This window comes from Mizuhopecten yessoensis, unplaced genomic scaffold (assembly GCF_002113885.1).
Source record: "Mizuhopecten yessoensis strain PY_sf001 unplaced genomic scaffold, ASM211388v2 scaffold8573, whole genome shotgun sequence".
In the NCBI taxonomy this organism is placed as follows: Eukaryota; Metazoa; Mollusca; class Bivalvia; order Pectinida; family Pectinidae; genus Mizuhopecten; species Mizuhopecten yessoensis.
The window spans coordinates 322,931-346,702 of NW_018407615.1; the positions used below are offsets into that span (position 1 = coordinate 322,931).

The window sequence follows — 23,772 nt, forward strand, 5'->3', positions numbered from 1 at the left end:
ATAGATGACTTTGGACATTTGTGAAAAATTTTGATCCAACTTCTTATATCATTTCCAAAATTAAAAAAATCAAGTACTTTATCAATAAAATCCCAACTAACAGAATCAAAAGCTTTCTCAAAATCAATAAAAAGTAGCATACCAGGTATTTCATTCTCTTCGGCATATTGCATTATGTCATATATTATTCTAGTGTTTTCTCCTATATATCTTCCTGAAATAAAACCTGACTGATCAGTATTAATTAATTTGTTTAAAACAGTTTTTACTCTATTTGCGATTGTTCCTGATGCTATTTTGTATACTATATTAAGAAGTGAAATTGGTCTCCAGTTTTTCAAAAATTGCCTCGGCTTATCTCCCTTTGGTAAGCATGTTATGATTCCCTGTCTTTGTGTTATTGAAAGTTCATTATTATTATATCCATATCTTATTGATCTAACTACATACTGACCTAACTGTTTCCAAAAGCATTTAAAAAATTCAGAAGTAAACCCATCAGACCCCGGACTTACAATTCATTATGTAGCATATATATCACTTGTCTTATTTTGAAAAAAGTCTAATGTACTATTGATAAACTTTATATAATTTGATCTTGAATAAAAAAAAAAATATAAATAGTTATGTTAATGCTAATAAAGAAGACCATTTTCCCCATTATTGACATTTCAGCCGTGCAACAGTTAAAAGTATAAAGTAGAAGGTTGGAAGGTCAGTAATTAATGTTTACGCATAAAAATACACATGTTTTCACTTACCATCAAGTGCAGTGTGTTGTCAGCTACTTTGAAGAGCACTTTCAATGTAAACATGTACACCTATATTGGGGACGGATAAGTCCAGTGGAGGCATATTGTTATCATTGGCAGAATGTAGTATTATGTATACGTACCTACTGCTAAACCAAGTACATTATCATACTTACTTTCAGCAGCAAATTAGAATTGAGTATAAGTGTTTTGTTTATTTTGTCAGACTTTTATTTTCTGTGAGAGGGTGTGTGTTTTTTTACTGACACTTACTCCAAAAGTTTGAGTCGCTATGTACGCATGTTCAGGTGCACAAGCTATATTTTTGATAATTTTCAAAGGAAAAGTCATGATTTTGAAATTGATTGCAGCATGACAAAGATTTAAAGAACACAAATTCTGTAATTTTGACTTTCAGCATTAAATATAAGAACAATCAATGACAGTCGCCAAAAGAAAAGCAAAAAAATATAAAAGAAATAATTAGTCATAATTTCATTGATAATGTTGTCTAGACAATTCCTCCTAAACTGCAGTCAATTTCAACCAAACTTTATACATATGATCAGTACATGATGTAGTTGCACACTCTGTTTTTACTTTCCAGTTTTGACATTTTCCCCATAAACTATTGCTCAATTATATGACAGAATAAAATGGAACTTCGTGAGAGTGATACATAAAGAAGATGCTTAATTTTGAACTGCTTCCTATTATTTATTGAGATTAAATATGGCCACCATGGCCTCTGATTGGCTGAAACAGTGACAGTTATAACTCAAATTATATTTGGCTGACTTCTTACTTGATGCTTTGTGAGTGTGATACATCACTAACTTTCAAGATCTAAAATTCAGGATGGCAAGATTGGCATCATTTTTCTGCAATTATCCACATTTATTCTGGAAAGATAACATATTTACCTCCATAATCAAGTCTTTACAACACAACTGTTTTACATTAAAAGGCAAATATAGAAATCATATGTACTCTTGTAGTGTTGAACAGTTTTAACGGCATTTATTGAAATTAGGTTTGCAATTGAAGAAAGCCTCATTCAGCCCTGTTCTCATAAGTTATGGATATATTGACATTTCAAAAATCATAAATTGCCATTACTATATATAGGGCAAGCTAAATGTAGATTGTTTATTTATTGCTTAAATTTGGGGAGCTGTTTAAAAAACTCATGGTTGGTTAAGGAGCAGAAGGAATAACACTAAACTTTCCTTTTTCATTAAAATGTCTTAGTCTACAATATTTTTGAAAACAATTAAATAAATCAGACAAACATAGTTTGGTTTTTCTTAAATTGAATATTTCTGTCAGCAGCTTTTGCTGCATTTCTTGTTCTTCTTTGAAATGAATTGGAAAAAAATTGTCAATGACACAAGCTGTCGATTAGCTGTATGTTACACGAAATATTGTCCAAATTGAATTGAGGCATTACAAAGCAAATATTGGTTATTATTAGCTGTTGTAACATGTCAAGCCTGTGCAGTTATGATGAACACGGTTATGTTACAGAGGTAATGATGTACAAACACTCCAGCCGTTATTCCAATGATATGCAAATGCTGTTTAATGGCGATGATCGTGGTACAATGTTTGACGATCTTATCCGTAGATTTTTTTTGACATCAGGGTACGTAGAGTTTAAATTGACCTGTTGTATTAGCTGTAAGTGACATCGTTGCAGCAGACAGTTGGACATATTGTGAAGTTATAAAATAATACTTGTGAACAACAAACAGTAGAAGGTAAACTATTTTACAATGTTATGGAAAATTATTTAAAACACCGCTTTGGACTAAATCCAGGTAAATGCTATTTAAGAAATTGTAATTTTTCATGTATTTTTGTTATCTTAATGAATGAAACTAGGGCTGGAGCCATGCAGGCTCTTTAAACCTCTTGATAAGCGAAAAGGGATCAATGCAAGACTCATCAACTGTTAATATTTAGTGAATTTTCATTCTGTTTCAGTAATATTCTGCATCAATACTTACCATATATTTTTTTTTGTAACTTTAAATATGAAGTTTGTTTTGTATAAATGGACAAGAACTTTAAAACATTATTAACCTAATTCAAGCACTTTCAAAACGTGAAAAAGAGCACTTGGTACTTTTATACCCATATATGTCTAGCTAGTTAGATTTATAAAAGGAGATTGAGGTCAGCCTTAAAGTGCAGCTTCATTAAATCAAACAATTTTGCCATTTAAATAAAAAAATCATTGCTCACTGTGATAGTGTATTGTATATGGTGTCAAGCATTTTGTATCAAGGGTGGAAGTCTTTGTCAACTGATAGGGAGGCATTATCCCTCTGTATTCTCTTCTGATATATATCTTCTGTATGACCCTGGGATGTGAGTGCAATCTTTTGAACAATTTATTTCAGATTAATCACGATAAAAACTCAGTAGATTTGATTGGCAGACAATGTCATATATCTCGACAAACTTTGTTTACCTGTTAAGTTCTTCCTACCTATTTTTTTTTTTTATCTGGGGGTAGTTTTGTAGTGAGCCTTATATATTTTGTACATGTGTACAGTAGTTCTGTAAGATGTGATTAATTGTACCGGCAGTCCTCTATTGTCTAGGTTCATTGGAGGAAAAATATTGTAATTTATGTTTAGTCAACTTCATACACTCTAATGATGTTTTTACATTGGCATTTCATATAATTGTTTTCTTCCATAAATACTTTGGTATGTATAGAAAAAGGGAAAAAGATTTTTTCTAGTACCAGTATTTACACAAAAGCTGAATTTAGCGAGTTGAATGTTTCTAGTTTCTGTTGAAGTGGGGTCGGTGTTGCTGGTAATATTGCCACGGGTTGAAATTATATGGAGCTCTTATATAGACTTGGTTGGACACCCGAGATGGTCTTGGGGAAGTGCACTTAAGAACAGGAAATCCAACCCATTTGGATAGGTTTTATTTCAATGAAGCTGTAACAGAAACGACATACATTTTATAGTATGCTGGTCTTTCCTCAGATTACAGGTCAGAATTTTGCTGCAAGTATTTAATAAGAAACTTTCATGTTTTTAATTTTCAATTTAAAAGAAAAAAAATAATTACCAGGTATGAATTGAGTTTCACACTCAGGTACATCTTTTGTTATTTTTCTCTCCATTCTTGTTGGATGCAGTCACAGAAAAGCAGACTTAGATTTTAACCCTGGCCTTTCGTGGTTTTCCACTAGGAGCTGAGTAACACAAGATGACATGATTTACAGTTTGTTGTTTGTTTCCAGCTGTAGATACATTTCCGGTCATAGAGGAATGTAGAGTTGGTTTTGCATCTGTTCCAGATGTAAACTTCAGAATTCGTTTTTTGGATGATGCTTTACTTTTGGTAAAAAGCAAGAAAATCAAACAAATTTTTAAAGTATTTTCTGATCCCAAAGTCCCTTTCAAAGTTGATTGAGCCATGCTGCTTCATTTTATGTTGTTATATAACTTACCTTTAAAAATTATGTTATATAATACAACTTACCTTTAAACATCATATTTAAGATTTAACATTAATGGGAATGTTCGTTTTTGATTAGCCAATTCAAAAGTAAACATACAGGTTGTCTGTATTTACACATAAATACTGAAACAATGCTTTCTTTACAACACCAAATAAACATTTAACTAAAAAATTGGACCAGCGTGTTAGTTTATTACAGGCTGAAAACTTATCCTTTATGGCAGTAGTACTGTATAATGTCAATTCTGATTGTGTGTGATCGACTGAGCTAGAAAATTGTCGATTTACAACCACGTCAATAGGTTATAACTTCATGCTTTTTCTCTTTACTTTACGCAAACATTTAAGTTTTGAGTTGCCCGTAAATTATCGTATTTGCCACGGTAGTCAAGCTTATGTGGTATTAACATGAACAGTGTGGGCCGGGGCGAGACATTCCACCAGTCCTTCTGCTATTGTAAGTCGTCACCCCTTATCAGGGGGCGGAGCAGTGCCCCGACCTCTGTGTCAAGGGTCACCGCCCCTCAACGAGACCACGAACAGTTTTTTTGGGCCGTCAATGAATGAAGCCTGCCATAGTGTTCTCCAGCATGGTGTGGATTAATGTGTAAAAACGGGAATGGGAGAATCATTGGTAGGCAATTTTCTGTCTCAATCTACTGTATTTTTTTTGTGAAGTGTGTGTGCATGTATATTCATAACTTATAACAACGACAATTGTAAAGATGAATATGATGAGATTTCTGTTAAGTTTGATTTATATTTAGGGTTTGTTACGTCGTATAAAGAAATTATTCAATTATTTATGAAGAAGATCACAGTTAGCTAGGGCTGACCTTTTCGTGTTAAAACAAAAATATTCCTGTAAAATGTCACTCACTGCTTAGATGTTTTTAGTAATTTTAGTACCACAAAGATTATGGAGAGGAAACATTAATTTAAGTAAGATTTTATGTGAAAGCATTGTAGAAATATATGTTGATGTTTATTAGTCCTCAATACATGTTATAGGGGAAGGGAAAAGTCATGTCATTTTATGTATATTTATCTTCAATGTATACAGGTAGAATTGAACTGGGGAATTCATATATTTTTGTACACTTGTCCTTCCTATGGCCAGGTAAGAAAGGCTATTCATATCATTGTATATTTGTCCTATATATATATATATATATAGAATAAAAACAAATTTTTCAGAATGTTTGAATTTGTTTTTATTCTATATTTTCGTTCGCAAGGACTTATTTATTTATTATCTACTATATATATATTTGTACTTGTAGGTTAGTGCTGTCAAGAAATTCATTATGTATAAATAGGGTGGAAATTCATTTTATTTCATTCACATGTGTCTGTCCTCAGTATATTTATGTTCTATCGTTTTATGTCTTTGTCCTATATGTATTTATGATTATCTTTATATACGTACATTACATGTAGATGAGGGCAAGCAGGAAATTCATCTTTGCATATTTGTCAATAATTCAGATGGATGATGGGTTTATGTATATTTATCTTCTATAATATATACACAATAAAACAAGAATAGTCTTGAAACTCCTTTATATTTCATACTCTTTATATTATATACAGATTTAAAAGCATACAATTTTCTATGTATATATGTCCTCATTCTATATATATAAAAACACCACAAACTGTTCCTTCATTCTTATTCGGCATGGCCAGTTAAATTGTCTTTTGTATGACATCATTTAAAACGGCTAAACTCAAACTTACTAATGTGACGCCAAACTGATCAAGCTAGCAGAAATATTAATGCTGTTTCAAATGACAGGTGAATACTGCTTTGTCAAAAATTAAAAAATGTTGATTACCCAATTCAAATATCTGTAGTAACAGAAGTGGTGCTAGGAGAGAGCACAGTATACAGATCACATAAGTTAACATCCTAAACATAAGAAATTCTGTAAACTTCATATAATATGAAATATATAATATAAAGTAAAAGTTTGTACTCAAAACTGACAATTTCTAATTTGCTTATATTTATAATAATATGTGGAATATAAATTTGTTAAAAAAATCCTCATTTCCTGCAGAACTATAATGAGTGCATGTAGCACTCGTGAGAGTTTGGTATATTATATAACCAATCTAAAAATCTTATTTTTGTTTATTTTTCATTCAGAAAATATCGCACAAATATAATTGAATGAAATAACATAGAATGTGCTTTCATTCTGCAAATTTATTTTTTTCAGATTAAAATTTGATCTTTCATTCTATATTTGGCCTCAATATATATACAAATGCAAGAAGTTTCTTTAAGATACACCAAACCAGACCTAGGCTCAGGAACAACAAAATGTACTTGTGATGTATCTATCATGTTAGTCTATCTAACAGCAGTAGGAGAGTAAAACAAATCTCTAACATTTTCAAAATTGTCTTTACACAAAAACATTTTAATCTTTTGGAACTCCTTGTGTTATTGGAGGCTGAATGTTGTTTGGAACTCCTTGTATTATTGGATGCTGGTTGTTGTTTGGAACACCTTGTGTTATTGGAGGCTCGTGGTTGTTTGGAACTCCTTGTGTTATTGGAGGCTGGTCGTTGTTTGGAAATCCTTATATAATTGAATACGACTGTTGATCAGGAACCTCTTGTAGTATTGTATGGTTCTCATGGCTGGGAGCTGACCTTGTAGTATTGTATGGTTCTGACAGATGGCTGGGAGCTGACCTTGTAGTATTGGAGGCTTCTCTTTGTTTGCAATCTCTTATATTATTGAAAAAATCATTTGATAGCTTAAATAAAGCTGCTTTGTTCTGTTATAAATTCCAATCATCAATAATTGGCAAATTGGTTGTACCTTTTGATGATAATGTCAGGAGAAATGAAATAAAAGTATGTTTGCCTTTCCCAGTCAGTTTTAAAAAGTTTAAGAAGGCCTTTTTGTGTATTACTAATGACTATTTTGTCTTCATACTGATGCAGAGAAGATTGAAATGTTTTATAATGCTCAAAAAATAGATTTTATTTTCATAACGTTTTGAAAATTAATTAAAGGATATATGTCTGGAACACTTAAAGAAGAGCGCAAAGCAGTCTTTACAGAAAATGCTTTAAGACCGTTTGTAATTTAATATAGACAGTTGCAACTGTAGACAGGTGCTCAAATAACAAATAGGTAATAACAAACTATAGTTTAAACTTTCTGTAATATGTAGATTCTTGAATTTAGATATTTTGCTTTGTGTAAAATTCAACCATGTCAGTCTGGGCATTTAGGTGCTGTTACCAGTGGAACCTATCTTATCCAGACACTTTGGTTTGTCAGTGAGGTTGGTTTGTCAGTAAGGTGGAATCCTTACTTGTCCAGACAGTGATTTCTGGAACCTCGGTAATCCAGACACTTTGGTTTGTCTGTGAGGTGGAATCCTTGCTTGTCCAGACAGTGATTTCTGGAACCTTGGTAACCCAGACACTTTGGTTTGTGAGTGAGGTGGAATCCTTGCTTGTCCTGACAGTGATTTCTGGAACCTTGGTAATCTGGACACTTTGTTTTGTCAGTGAGGTGGAATCCTTGCTTGTCCAGACAGTGATTTCTGGAGCCTCGGTAATCTGGACACTTTGGTTTGTCAGTGAGGTGGAATCCTGGCTTGTCCAGACAGTGATTTCTGGAACCTATCTTATCCAGACACTTTGGTTTGTCAATGAGGTGGAATCCTTGCTTGTCCAGACAGTGATTTCTGGAACCTTGGTAATCTGGACACTTTGGTTTGTCAGTGAGCTGGAATCCTTACTTGTCCTGTCAGTGATTTCTGGACCCTTGGTAATCTGGACACTTTGCACTTTGGTTTGTCAGTGACGTGGAATCCTTGCTTGTCCTGACAGTGATTTCTGGAACCTCGGTAATCTGAACACTTTGGTTTGTCAGTGAGGTAGAATCCTTGCTTGTCCCGACAGTGATTTCTGGAACCTTGGTAATCTGGACACTTCGGTTTGTCAGTGAGGTGGAATCCTTGCTTGTCCAGACAGTGATTTCTGGAACCTAGGTAATCCAGACACTTTGGCTTGTCAGTGAGGTAGAATCCTTGCTTGTCCAGACAGTGATTTCTGGAACCTCGGTAATCTGAACACTTTGGTTTGTCAGTGAGGTGGAATCTTTGCTTGTCCAGACAGTGATTTCTGGAACCTTGGTAATCTGGACACTTTGGTTTGTCAGTGAGGTGGAATCCTTGCTTGTCCAGACAGTGATTTCTGGAACCTTGGTAATTTGGACACTTTGGTTTGTCATTGAGATGGAATCCTTGCTTGTCCAAACAGTGATTTCTTGAACCTCGGTAATTCAGACACTTTGGTTTGTCAGTGAGGTGGAATCCTTGCTTGTCCAGACAGTGATTTCTGGAACCTTGGTAATCTGGACACATTGGTTTGTTAATGAGGTGGAATCCTTGCTTGTCCAGACAGTGATTTCTGGAACCTCGGTAATCCAGACACTTTGGTTTGTCTGTGAGGTGGAATCCTTGCTTGTCCAGACAGTGATTTCTGGAGCCTCGGTAATCCAGACACTTTGGTTTGTCAGTGAGGTGGAATCCTTGCTTGTCCTGACATCTGGACACTTTGTTTTGTCAGTGAGGTGGAATCCTTGCTTGTCCAGACAGTGATTTCTGGACCCTTGGTAATCTGGACACTTTGGTGTGTCAGTGAGATGGAATCCTTGCTTGTCCAGACAGTGATTTCTGGAACCTTGGTAATCTGGACACTTTGGTTTGTCAATGAGGTGGAATCCTTGCTTGTCCTGACAGTGATTTCTGGACCCTTGGTAATCTGGACACTTTGGTTTGTCAGTGAGATGGAATCCTTGCTTGTCCAGACAGTGATTTCTGGAACCTCGGTAATCTAGACACTTTGGTTTGTCAGTGAGGTGGAATCCTGGCTTGTCCTCATAAGTCTGGACACTTAATTTTACCAGAATGTAAAAGTGTAAAAGTTTCTTTACCAGAATTTAAATAACTAAGGATCTTCTTATTGGGATGACATAACTTTGATACTGTACCACACTTTATTTCTAAAGAAGAAAAGGCCAAGATAGGGTATTGTGTGTCTTTAAACTTCCTACATCTGGCTAGTAGAAGAAATCAATTAGTTAAGTACTGTTATTGTATCTTTATAGAAATTATCCTGGACAGTAGTCTTTCACCTGAACAAGCACAACACTGTCATCAAATAAACAGATACAGGTTATGGACATGTTATTTGTATGTAATGAACATTGGAAAGTTAAAATAGAAATTTTTCGCATATCGATTTTCGAATTATGCATTTCATTGATACATTGTAAGAAAAAAACACTGAGGACATTGTAACAATAACGGATGTAAACAGGAAGAAAGCAAGGTGTATGAATGTGAATAAAATTGCATTTCCTATAGTTAAAAACAACATAGTGGTTTGTCTGTGTGGTAAAAGTGAAGCCTTTTAGGTGCGTGCATATCCATTTCATAATTCCATGCAAGATTACTGTTTCTAAAAATTTCTACACGATTTGAAACGAGCTGGAATCCTGAGCTGCAAAAATAAATCCTGAAGAATGGATTGAATACAAAGTTCACCTGATTACATCCATCCTTATTTGGAGACTCATTTAATGCAAATAAACCCAATGAGCTGTTGAAATCATATCCTCCCCAGGGTATAAAACTAATTTCATACAGGTAGGTGGATTTTACCTGGCTGGTACCCAATGTTGTTAAAACTGATTTGATATGCATAGAAAGTAATTGTTGAAAAGAAGTCACTCAGTTCGTTTAGCTACTGGATCTTAGCTAATATGTAAATAACATTTAAGAGTATGTGTAAACTTTTACACATGAAATTATAAGCCTCATTCAAAACTCTGTATTCAGGCGACGTGTTTGCATTGTATTTGTTTGTGTAGAAATTCATTGTTATTTGATGATTTTAAGGTTAAATCCAGCCCACCTTCTGACTTGAGTGCACAGCTTTTTGTCACCAGAACTAAGACTATATTTCTTAAGATTGTTTTTCATCATAATTCATAAACAGGTAATCAAACATGGGAAAGGTATTGAGTTCAGCTGATTCCAATTTGGGCTTCACTAAAAATAAGTAAAAGCACAATTGCAGAATACAATTGATTTTTTTTTTTTTGAAAATTGTTTCCTTCTACAACTTTGATAATATATACTGAACCGCACACAACCAGTGCACTTGGCCAGTGTAAAGATGACCATACTTACTGACCAGTCATTACATCTACAGCACACCTATCCAGTATGTACTTGACCTATATTCAGATACCACTTTACTGACCAGTCATGATAGTGTACCAGTCCAGAATGTACTTAGACCTGTATAAAGAGGACCATACTTTAGGAACCATTAATGGTTATAACTGCCTATCCAATTGACCAATCTAACTTTTAAAGATGACCATACTTTACTGGACAGTCATGGCTGTCCATGCAGTGTATGTCCCCGAGCAGTATGAAGATGACCATACTTTACTGGACGGTCATGGCTATCCATGCAGTGTATGGCCTCGAGCAGTATGAAGATGACCATACTTTACTGGACAGTCATGGCTGTCCATGCAGTGTATGTCCCCGCGCAGTATGAAGATGACCATACTTTACTGGTCAGTCATGGCTGTCTTTGCCGTGTATGTCCTGGAGCAGTATGAAGATGATCATACTTTACTGGTCAGTCATGGCTGTTTATGCAGTGTACGTCCCCGAGCAGTATGAAGATGACCATACTTTACTGGTCAGTCATGGCTGTTTATGCCGTGTATGTCCCGGAGCAGTATGAAGATGACCATACTTTACTGGTCAGTCATGGCTGTTTATGCAGTGTATGTCCTAGACAGTATGAAGATAGCCATCCTTTATTAGCAGTTCTGACATCTACAGATTGATTACCTATAATTTAGTATGTATGATGTCCATTCTCCACTGCACACAAGTGCAGTGTCCCGTACATTATGTTATTATTTTGTAATATTTCTGTCTGTATATTATATGGGTGAGCTGTAAATCTCAATGTGATAAAAGAATCTGAAATTTGTGAATTTGTGTGTTTTTACCTTATTCTGCTATGACTGGTATTTTAAAAGCTGAATTTTGTTTTTAACTGTGTCAAAGTTTATGTATTGTAATGGAACTGTTACACTTAAACAGGCATTCAGTCCTGAGCTGTAGAATATTTTAGTTAGGTGCAGATGTTGTCATCAGCAGATTATAAAGAATCTCTGAAAAAATGAGTTGTTTGTAATAAATAAACACAGCATGAATTTAGACATAAATATTGGGAATAATCTGCTGCAGGGGATGACTGTTCCACTCATGTAACAGCTGGCTAAATCATTGAATTGTGTGTAATGAAAAAAAACATGTTTTTAAAATTTGCAACATCTGCAAAGTAAGTTTACCATAATTAGTCTCATTTTGTTGTTGATAAAGTAAACCTCCAACATAACTTCAGTATGTATAGAGCTACATAAGGGTGTCTTGTGTTATGTTTTTGCCAGGAAAAGACTGTACTATTATATATATACAAAACAACATCTCTTCAAAATTATTTACATTTCTGTGTGAAGAGTGGTTTTAATGTAACAACATTTTGTCTCATATTTTAGGAGAATATGGTGTGTGTTATTCATGTCTTACAGTACACCCTGAAAAATATTTCAATGAAATGAGAGATATTTCAATCATAGAATGATATAACTTCTTTTCCAATTAAAGATATATCTGAACTGTTCATAGGTATCATTTCCCAAATATTAAAAAAAAAAAAAACTTCAGTCAATAAATTTTGGTACATTGTTTATTCAAGACAATACAAATATATTGTTTTCGTTTGTACAACAGATATTGTGGTAGGTGTGTTTGCAAGGTATTGATTAATTTTCACTATTTCTGCAAGGTAAAACACCTCTTTTCATACCTCATGTTGCAAAAGGTTTAGGTCTGCATTTATAATTATTGATTACAACCATTTTTCATTTGGTGTTGCTGTGACCTAAAAATCAATGGTAATGTATGGATAAGGGTTATTACTTGGGGAATATCGAAGTGGGAAGGCTCCACCACACTGAATTGAAATGTTACTACATGTCCTAGTCAGTTTGTGTTCCAAGACCATGTTCATAAGCAGATTAGCTGCTTTGGAAATATCTGCTGGACTTGTAAACTTCTATCCTATATGTGCTTAGATTTAGCATGAATCTGTGTTTACATTGCAACTTGTATGCATTGGTTTCGTTTGGCATTTGATCTGAAAAAATGAGGTGAATTCATCCAGCTGCTTTCCATATATCTTTTATTGCAGGACCTGTACTTTTCAAAAGACAAATACATGTAAAGTTTTGGAAAAGGGTTGCATTATCATAGACATAAACGTAATTTCAGAATGAGGCAAAACATGCTCTTTTACATGTGTTGAATTTTACATATATAGAGGGGAAAAATAAATTGAAACCTGAGACTGGGGAGTCAAAGTTTGTAGCAAAGAATGAAATATTGGGCTTGTGTAAGTTTGAATACCAAATAATAGAATGTACAATTAACTTATATTTAATCAATTATATATGGTGTTGGGATGCATGTCATGGTCAGTGACTCCTGATTGTTTTCTCCAGTAATACTATGTAATTGATGCATTGTACCTGAATACGGAATATCAACGACATTTTTTTTTTCATATTCAACCTTATTATCCATACCTTGTACAAACAATGAAAACCATTAAAAATCAGAGTCTGGGTAATTATGGTGACTGATCATGATCTGTGTCTATTTCCTTGTTGAGCTGGAATAAGCTGATATATGATTCAACAGAAAACATTACCCATTTCTGTTCAGGATTTGCCAGGTTATTAATGATTAATTGGATATAATTCTCTTCCTTTTCATTGAGATGTATTTGATGCAATAGATTATTAATGATAGCTATAAAGAATATAATTTACTGTATAAATAGAGAAACATCATTTTGTGTAAAATATGATGGTGATTTATTATCACTGAATATGCTACTGCTCAATCATTATTTAATATGTTTGAATTGTGTGTCATTGTTTGAAGAAAGGAAGGTGTATTAATTTCTTACCTGAAGTAATAATTTCAAGAAGAACTTGCATTTCATTGACATATGTATGGACTTCTAAAGGAAGTTGAGGAAAATGTCAATATTTTTGTCCAATAACGTCTATTACTAGTTTCATCTTGTTTCCATGGAAGTTTCAATTGTACATATATATATATATATGGAGATAAGATCCAATTGTTAACAATTTTTAAATGATTTATGACACTGGAAAATTAGAAATCCAAATTCAGGAAATTTGGAACACAATTTAGCTTTACTCAAGTACAATAACTTGCGAATGAAATTCTATTTCACTTCATTATAATATAAGTTAGGAAAGAAGCAATCAAGATTTTTATTCGCGCTCAAATAAAATTTCTGTTTTTGTTTCACAGGGGCTTCAAGATGACGGCAGTGAGCATTAAGACGGAGCCAATGGGCACATCGCCCCTTGAAATAAACACTGGCGTCAATGCCATGGATGATGACAAGGAAAAGTCCTTTGCTTTCCAGCAAAGTCTACTCCTGAAGAAGGCACGTGCCAAAGAAGCTCATGATGTCGGAGCTAGCATACAAAATGTGAGTGGTCTCCCCTGTTTTTTCTTCTTCCTTTGTCTAGTTTGTTCATGTTTCTTTGTTACTTATTTATTTTCATGAGGCCTAATTGTTTCAAAAATACAGTTATAAGCAGCTTACATTTGAAACATCCTAGTCTTTCTCTCAGAAAAATTAAGAATAGGATGATTTCAAAAACATCTTAGGGGGAATTAAATTGTTTTGTGATTTAAGGTACTATAAACAAAACAAGTGATCTAAAAACTTGTTTGAGTGTTATCTGTTAAATTAAGGACACTCTTATTTCTGTTTGTTAATTTAAAAGAACAAATATTCAACCTTTTTCTTTTTTTTCTTTTTCCAATGTTTTAACTTTCAACGACAGACTATGTTGTTTTCCCTATTCAGTGGTAGGTGTCAAAACTGTCTATCATTACATAGGCATCATTGTCTTTGAAATGAGATGTGTCTATAATCTTGGTTTCTGTAAATTACATATGACTTTTAGAGTGGAAAGAGCTAGAACCAAAAAAAAATGGGAGAATATATAGGTTTAGAGAGAAATATTGTATTTTGATGAATACAGTGAAGAAGGCACCTCTGTTGTTATCTGCTGGGCTACAGATAAATGGGAGATGGCCCCCCCTCTCTCACAGGAACTGAGAGTAGAGGTAGTGTGGTATGGTATAACCAAAACACACTCAAAGGTAGTGGCGAGCAGGGAAGGCTGGACTTGTCCAGGTGTAGTGGCAGCCTCCTGCAGATTCATGCAGAGGTGTGCTGATAGGAGGCGAGGCAAATTCTTATTCTAGTTCTGGTGTTAATAGAGGACTCTTTGAGTAAAACATTGAAGTTAGAAGCACAAACAGATTTAGAATAGACAACGTGTCTTTAGCTAAAGATGATGACGTTTTAAAGGGTGGACCATTACTCAAAGGGTCCCAAGAACACACTTACTACCTTTTTATTAGTTAGAATGCTTATAAAATTAACCCAATGAGACCGATTAGTTTCGGGTTAACCCCCCCCTATTTTGGTACATATAAGAAAGAAAGTAAAAGGATAGTGTGCAGGTCAAGATTCTAACATCCAGCTTGGCAGGACGACATTTGTTGTACAACTAAGGTTGTTGGAAAGTAAGCAAAATGTTAATGCCTTAATTGTTTAATTTGTTAAAGTTCTACATATGCTTGGTAACGGTTGAAGGGTTGCTGTTTGCTAGATGAAGACATTTGGATTGCTAGTTCTGTGTTTTGAATCTTTCTGCTGTACATTTTATTTGTACTTTTTTGTATTTTAAATGTTTGATGCCAAAATGAAAGAAACTGACTATTGTTTATGTGTTGATGTTCAGAATTCTTTGTTGTTTCCAATTGTAGCATTTGTGTCATCTTGTGTATTGGAATGGCCTTGTTCTGTTACAGCTTTCAAAAAGTTGAGCCAGTATTTCCATCATGCTACAGAAAAGGCTGCTTCTGAGGCTGGAAAGCAGGTGCCCCCTCCTCTTAAATAACACTTAAACCAGAAAATTAACATATGGAATAGCCAACTTTGTAAATGTGTTTTCCTTCACTGACACATGATTATTAACTCTGCAGATTTTCAGTACATTGTGGTTGGCCGTGTAAGAAGGGTTGGTTTACATAGTGCTAGATATACAATTGTGGGCCGATGTTCCAGTCTTCACAGATTGCTCCTCGGGACTGCTCGAAAACACTTCTTTGTTTGATTTGACACTGATGGCCGTGAACAATTGTTTTAAACAAAGATAATGTGAATAGTGTGCGCAGATTAATCATCCTTAAATCATTAACAATAGTTTTCATGGTTAAGTTAGTCATAGCAGGTAACTGCTGGTTCTGATACTGTGACACATGAAACCTGTGTAATTTAAGATACTGGTAAAAAACATAGAATGACATTTTTATTCTCTTTTTTTTTTACAACATTTCAGAGTATGATTGTCAAGTTTAGGATATGGGTGTCAAACCGAACATGAAAATAAATGTTGTTGTCATCTATCCCTGTTTTTCTGAAATTTGTTTTTGTTCTTAAAAATATCCCTACCACCATGCATGTTTGTAAAAATGCAGTAAATGAATGCTTTCTGAAAAATCAGATAAAGACCTGTGACATTACTTTTATCACATATGTACAATTGTTTGTTATATAAATTTCATGTCCTCTGAATAATATTATTCATATCTCATATTTAAGTACAATTTGGTTCCTAAAATAATGGCGTACAAAACGTCACATAATTATCGCGTGAAATGTTACTAAAATGTTTGGAACCTATTTTTTTCAATTAGTCAATTTCATATCAACTGATATGTTCCAGTTAAAAAAAGGAGTTTTGATACTAGGGTTACTTTAGTTATTCATGAGGTATGTAATACTTTTTCTCTCATTTCCCTGAGAAAAAGGTAGAGCTGTCCAGGGTAGGAAGGGGGTGTAGGAAATTTCTATCTTACACCCCATTTAACGTGACGTCACAATTGCTCAACAATGACCTGACATAACAAATTTGAAAACACTGATGCCGCAAAGGCAGTGTTTTTGAATTAAAACCTTTTGCAATATATTCACTGTACACATTAAGAAAAGTAAGATTGGTTTTCTGCAAAAACAATGTTTACAAATATCGGGTATGCTTAATCTCGCCGATGGATTTGTTTTCGTCAAAAAAACTAAGGGGAAAATTGATATTTTCAAAATGGCAGCCAGTCCAAATGCATTTTCCTGGTTTCTGAGTTTATTCTGGTAGTTGGAATGAGAGAAAAATACTCTGTCATGCTTAAGGGTTAAGGACAGGGAAGATCCACCCTTGTTTTTTTTTTTTTAATTTGGCCAAACCCTCGGAAAAGCCTCAGGTTTTACCAAATTTGAAAACCCCACGGGTGGAATTTCCCTATCCTACACCCCTGGGCATGAAAGAGTCTTATATTCTTCTGATTTGAAGAACTGATTGGTATTCGGTCTTCAATTCTCTCATACAACTATGAGTTACTTATCTGTTTGATAAGTACTTATATGTATTTCATTTATATTTATTAGATGGCCTTTTAGTTGTTTTATAGCAGCAGTAGTATTACTGATAATTTTCTAGGACTGCTTTGGCGTAGTGTCAAATAGATATATATACTTTGTGAATTGCTGAGAAATTAAATCGGCTGGTATTATTCTATTTAATACAAGAGAAATCATGATTCAATTTTGTATTTTAGTTGTGAGGAATTTTATTCATTATTTGCTTTTTATAGCAAAAAAAAAGACAAACAAAATTGTTTGATTATATAAATTTGCATTAATGCCTTTATCTGCTGGTTGTTGACTGGCAATCTCACATTGCAATGATTATTATACACGGTCCCATATTCGGCTGATCACTGTCACTATCTTGTCCATACTGTAGAGCTACCCGGTAAAGGGCGCGGGAGACCCAGATTACCCGCTATCACCCTGTTTACTTCCCCATTAATCTGTGTTTACTCGCATCTGATTGGCACGTTTTGATGGACAATATTGTCCCGGAGCTGTTTCCCATATTTGTCCTAATCCGATGAGAAGATAAAATCACATAAACCATCGGATGGAAAAATATCTAAATTGTCTCAAATATGCTAGAGCCAACACAGAATTATAACTAAATTGAATCAAGAGTCATTAAGTAAAACAAGCATGACCCATTATATAGCGTGCTGTGTTGAGGGTAGCGGGCTCTGTCGGGTTGTGTTCGCGGTATTATGCGATATGGTGATATTAGTCATCTGTAGATCTACTGTTTAAAGGCCTGGTGAGACCTAGTATTGCATTTTGTTGCAATTTGCATCCGATAAGCGAAAGGGGGAGAATTATGGGATGACCAAATTACGAAATTGGATTATTTGCTGCCGGCAGATGTGTGTGTCTGTCATTCTGAGCTCTGTATAGTGATTAACGTGTCTGTATTGTACCTATGTGCTGGTAGAGGTATGGATGAGTATGATATGTTGGGGAAGCGTCCGTACTTCAGGGCATGTATACCTGGTATCGGGTACAATAACAACATGGTATAAATTGTCATGCAGAGTTATCTACTCCTGATTATATATAAAGTGAATCGGTTTGATACCATTTTATTGGATAGAAGTTTCTACTGTTGTGTTATCCAATGGGTTTTAGTTATGGACATCATTTTGGATGTTATAGTATGATTTTAAGAGCTATTTGCTTTTTATTGAATTGTTAGTAGTTATATGAAATATGAATTAATAAACTACATCAATATGGAACGCTGAAACAGTTCCTATTATAAAAAGATGAAAAAGCAAAAAAAAAATAATTAATTTCTTTCATAGACCTTTTCAATTAGAGAACTAAAAATGGAACTTGTAATTGCTGTTGTACATAGATTTTAAGGAAAAGTCGTAGGTGTATACATAATGTTTTGTGAGCCCAATAATCAACAAATGGGCATAAAAACACAACAGAGCACAGTTGATTTAATACAATACACGATACACTCTGTTATTTCTATTGTAAAGGACAGACCAATAAAACCTTGTCGTAAATCATAATTCAAGTAAATTTGGTCCAGGTAAAACTAACGAGAGAGATCTCAGCTAACTGGCTATGTGTATGTACAGGAGACGGATCGCGTTTAGATATTATTGCCTCGGTGGCGTTCAGGCGTCCGATAAATTTTCGTGATGATTTTGATAACGTCAAAACTCTTGAAAAGATTTGGATGATTCATGCCCTGTTCCATTCAACACAAAAATGAGTGTTTTCTTTTGGAATAAAAGGGCAGGCCTATCACAAGTGCGTTTTTCAGGGACAGAAGAGGGTTTATGATAATAACTTCACATTTTATTATTGGCTGACCAAAAATCATGTTGACTGGCAAGGTTATAATCTTACATTAGATTTATACAATAAAGCATCCTTAAGTGAAATGATTTTTCAGGGTTATGTGGAATGTGTTTTCATTCTGGATTTTAAACAGATCTAACCTGAACCCTGACTATTGTGATGTATTTATGTAGGGATTTCGATTCAAGTCGAAAGGTTTAACAACACTGATGAGATTAAACTCACATGAATACTATCCTTTTACCATACTTATTGATTCAAAAGGGCACTGTCTAGCCTTTTTAGGGTCTTATATGTGGTGTTAGGGACTGTCTCCTTTACCTTATGAAGATGAGTGAAAGAGAGAGAGAGAGAAATATAGAAATAATGATAATAAGATAGAAATAATATTTTATCATTAATGCTGCATTTCATTGATTGGTCAACTCTTCATTAAAAAGGGGTTTTGCTCTGAAGGCTTAATAACACAAATTTAATGCTAAAACATAGCAGTTTGAAAAAAAGGAGAACTTTCATGTTAAATGAACTGTTCATGAAAGAAATGTTTATTTCATATTCTGACCCATACACACTTCCTCCCAGGATTAAATTTGTGTTTTAATACAATATTATGAGAATGCAAAAAATATTTTCCTCTGCAAAGAATTGTATCATTTGATACTTGACAGACTGCAACAATTGCTTCAATGGTATAATTCAAAAATCCATTTCTTCTGCACTAATGGCAGAAAAAAGAACCGGAAGGAAAAAACAGCTGTAAATCTCTCCTGAGGCTAGGACCGTATTAACCAAATTCCAATCATCCGTTGGTATCGTATGTCATCTAACATTTTAAAATCTACGGGAGCAAAGTGGGTTTTAGCATCACAGACTCGGAAATCAATGAAATTGACCTGTTATGAAAGGCTACAGAAACTATTATTCAAGAGACCACTACCTGTATGCGATGAATATTTCAACGTAAATGAATCTATATTTCATGACTCTAAACAAGAGTGTTTCATTGTGGGCCTGCGTTTATCCCATGCGAGGGCCGGATAACTTTTGTCGTTAATCATACTGAGGAGCAACTCAACTGTTCAATAATCAGCGATTTCAGATCCACGACAGTATGTCAAACAGTATGCCAGACGAAAATTATAGTTTGTAGTCACGATTAGAGTGCTGCCCCTTGGGATCAAAAGGGTTAGCATACCCTGCTGATCACAATTATATGTTGGGACACTGCTACTTTTTATCCTCAAATTTTTACTAGAAAGAGACAGCATCATTTCATTTCTTTATTATGTTGATGGCCAGTCTGCTTTTTAGGAGAAACAGTATATCTGAGAGAGATATGTGTAAAATCGGGGGGNTTGATCAAAGATTGTTGTCCTGATTAACAACAATTCATCATTGGTAATTGGCTGATTAAGTCTGTTCATTACATAATGGTCGATTATATTTATCACAATTCATTATCGGAGAAAACCCTAAAATAATATTTCTAGATGATACTGTTAAAAATATAGCCAATAAATCATCCACAGTTTATAGGAATGATGTGCTAATCTTTAAATAAAATTTAGGAATGATGTGCTAATCTTTAAATAAAATTTATATTATAGTTGTAAAAAATGTTCATTGAACCTTTTAATAGTCAGATTATTTACATTACTTGTAATGTTTGTTTGCAGACTTTAAAAGATAGAAATTTTGATTGGATTTAAAGTGTGTAGCGGTTTACACAAGCTGTTGACAATACAGTGCAGTGACCTTTCCCTATCTATGCAAATATTGCATATTTACATCATAGCCATATACTGACACAAGCAATTACACATAATGCCTTGATTTATGTAAATTGTCCCCGCATAAACGGCCTGATACAGATAGTTCTATGCTTTGTTAAACAAACCTATAGAGTATAGAATGTCTGTTTTATGTAACCAGTATGATGGCCAGACTCTGTAATATTTATTTGCAATTTACTCTTGTGAAAATTATTAATGTTTGGTGAAATTAATAACATGGAATAAAGGGGGAGATATTTGCATTGTATTTAGAGTTTTGTGATCTTATTATATGGTCAAACAGGGCAGGTGTCCTTTCTGGAATTATTTTCAATCTTAGGAAGTCCCCCCCAAGTATTTGTTACACATTACATAAAGTTTCTTTTATCTGTTACAAAAATAAAATGCACTGTTTAAACATTTTCTTCAAACTGTGCATGGTAAGATGTTATTAAAATCTCATTGATATTAATCGTGAAATCATTATTACAATTTACTTTTATTTTCCAATATCCTTTTTTAGTTTTAATGGATTAAGTATTGTCCTATTGAATTAAAAGATGTTATTTGTCAGCCATAAACTTTTCTGATAAAAATTTTCACATTATTATGATAATGATTTTATAATTGATGATATCAAATTCATACTCAAGGGAAGCTTTGGGTATTTTCACCTGTTCTTATTACTGACTTATACAATTGAGTATAACATAAGCATGATAATAGACTTATTTGAATAATTATTTTATTGTCTCCTTTTGAGTGGTTGAAATTTTAACATGTTTTTCACCTATGTTATGAAATGTGTACTGCTGTGTATAATTAAGGTGTAAATTTGTTATAGCTTTTATGTAATTACTCCTCCATTCACTCAAACTGCCCCTAGTGCCTTTGATCTTCCATTCTGTTACAAGCTGTGAAGGGATCCCTTTTCATCTTGCCCTGAAAACCCAACAGCTGGCAGACGACAGGTGTTGCAGAAATTGTTGAGCCAATCCAGCCAGCTGATTGGTCATACCACAGGGCCATTGACCAATCAGGGCTCATGTAGCATAGTTCAAATGGGATTTGTTGTACTTTGTTCTCCATGTACACACATGGGACATGGATGAGTGGAGTGGACTACTATATGTGTACATATATACTGGACTATGTATATGTCACTGTTTGTTGATTACAACTAGAAACTCTCACCTTGGAGATGAAAGTATGTGATTTTTGACTGTTTCCAGATGAAGGAAATATCTATGCTTGTACTGTGATAATATTGGGTTTGTGTTTATAACAGTTGTGTGTATTATCTAGTCTCTGTGTTACTGTTATAAATTCCCTATCAAATTTCTCCCTGTGGATGTTTATGTTGTCAAAACCAGAAGACACATCAGGTTAAATGTAACCTTTTGGATTTAAAACCACCAACCAAAACAAAAGAGCAATATTTGCTGTGAAGGAGTGGAGATACACTGTTGAATTTGTTGTTAAATGTCAATGGTTAACATATCTGGGTCAGTTTTTATCCGTGTAGATTCTGGCTGGAGTAGCTGACCCCCACTGCCAGCTCTACAGTGGGTAAAGTGACTGCACATGTTTTTCATTAGCTGGCATTTAACAGGATTACTCTACGTAAATAAATAGATACTGGACTGGAAAGAATTAAATCTCCTCATATTTATAGGCCAGTTTTGGAGTTAAAAAAACTCATAACTTCATGAAAGTTTTCTTGAAAAAATGAACTGAATGGAATTCCTTGGTGCTATTGTTCATATAATTTGGACTGATATCCATATTCAATTTTGAACATTTGAATTGGAGTGAATTATTTTCAAACAGAATCAGCTGTTGTGAAAGTGGCCTGTTTTATCACATAACGTGTTGAGGGATTCTTCTATTATTCATGGTGTGACTATTATATTTCATGGAAATTTATATAAATGTGTGTGACAGAACTCCAATTTGAAAGTCATTACAAGCAATAGGCAGCAGGATGAGTCTGGATGACTGACAGTAGAACAATAATTTCATCAGCTTTGGAACAATTTTGTCACCATGTAGCACGAGATCTGACAACAGAGCATCTAGTGGAAAGGACACAGGGTAGCTGTGGAACGTCTGTACTGTTTGTAAACCATGAAAATGACTAACCTAACCATAGGAGATGACTTCAGTGATGCAAGTCCCCTATCTGAGGTAAATATGCATATGACATTGTGCCCCTCCACCACACACCCATCCTTGGGCATCCACAACTCTTTTGAACTTCCCTCTTGCACTTAAACTCCTGGGCCCACTTGTATAAAACATCTCAACTCTTGGGATTTCCTCATGTCTAAGGTTTCCCATAGACAATACATTGCTTGAGATTTTCCTTAACTTTGAGATGTTTTATACAAGTGGGCACTGATATTCTTGTCTTAGGTAAATTAGATAATACCCTTCCATTCAATATCCAGTTCTATTTTTTTTATCCCTTTTTCCTTCTCTTCAGTTTTTGTATGATCTCTAGATCTCAGGGTCCTCAAAATGATGAGGATACTAAAGATCATCATCTCGAAATCTAAGATATATATGTAGACAACCAGAATTAGTCATACCACCTTTTATTTCTCACCAATCCTCCACAAATGTAAGTGATGTTTTAGCACACCAAACTTTACATATCCTGCTATCCAATGCTGACTTCCAAAGTACCACCACTTTAGTTGTCCTTCGCCAATAAACATCCCACTGGACTGACACCTACCTTGTCCATCTCCAATGGACACTACCCTCTAACTAACAGATACCCTCCAATATATATCCTTATGACATTGTACTGGTACCCTATCCCTCATCACCCCAACTAACAGATACCCTCCAATATACATCCTAATGACATCAAACTGGTACCTGGTACCCTCATCCCCCCAACTAACAGATCCCCTCCAATATATATCCTAATGACATCAAACTGGTTCCCTATCCCTCATCACCCCAACTAACAGATACCCTCCAATATACATCCTAATGACATCAAACTGGTACCTGGTACCCTCATCCCCCCAACTAACAGATCCCCTCCAATATATATCGTAATGACATCAACCTGGTACCCTATCCCTCATCATCCAAACTAACAGATACCCTCCAATATATATCGTAATGACATCAACCTGGTACCCTATCCCTCATCACCCCAACTAACAGATACCCTCCAATATATATCCTAATGACATCAAACTGGTACCCTATCCCTCATCACCCCAACTAACAGATACCCTCCAATATATATC

At 34.5% G+C, this 23,772-nt stretch overlaps 1 protein-coding gene across 3 annotated transcripts in view; it reads left to right on the top strand.

The window, feature by feature from the left end:
- Nucleotides 1–23,772, top strand: part of LOC110456217 — an 80,815-nt gene that overhangs the window by 15,088 nt on the left and 41,955 nt on the right. The window contains exons 1-2 of one of the 3 annotated variants that reach the window (XM_021506813.1): nt 4,491–4,875; nt 13,718–13,901. In XM_021506813.1, the coding sequence (XP_021362488.1) occupies nt 13,728–13,901 (174 nt within the window). In that variant the 5' untranslated portion in view covers nt 4,491–4,875; nt 13,718–13,727. Of the gene's footprint in view, nt 1–4,490; nt 4,876–13,717; nt 13,902–22,137; nt 22,691–23,772 lie in introns of those variants that run through there. The other 2 variants (XM_021506812.1, XM_021506814.1) reach the window with 2 other exon arrangements.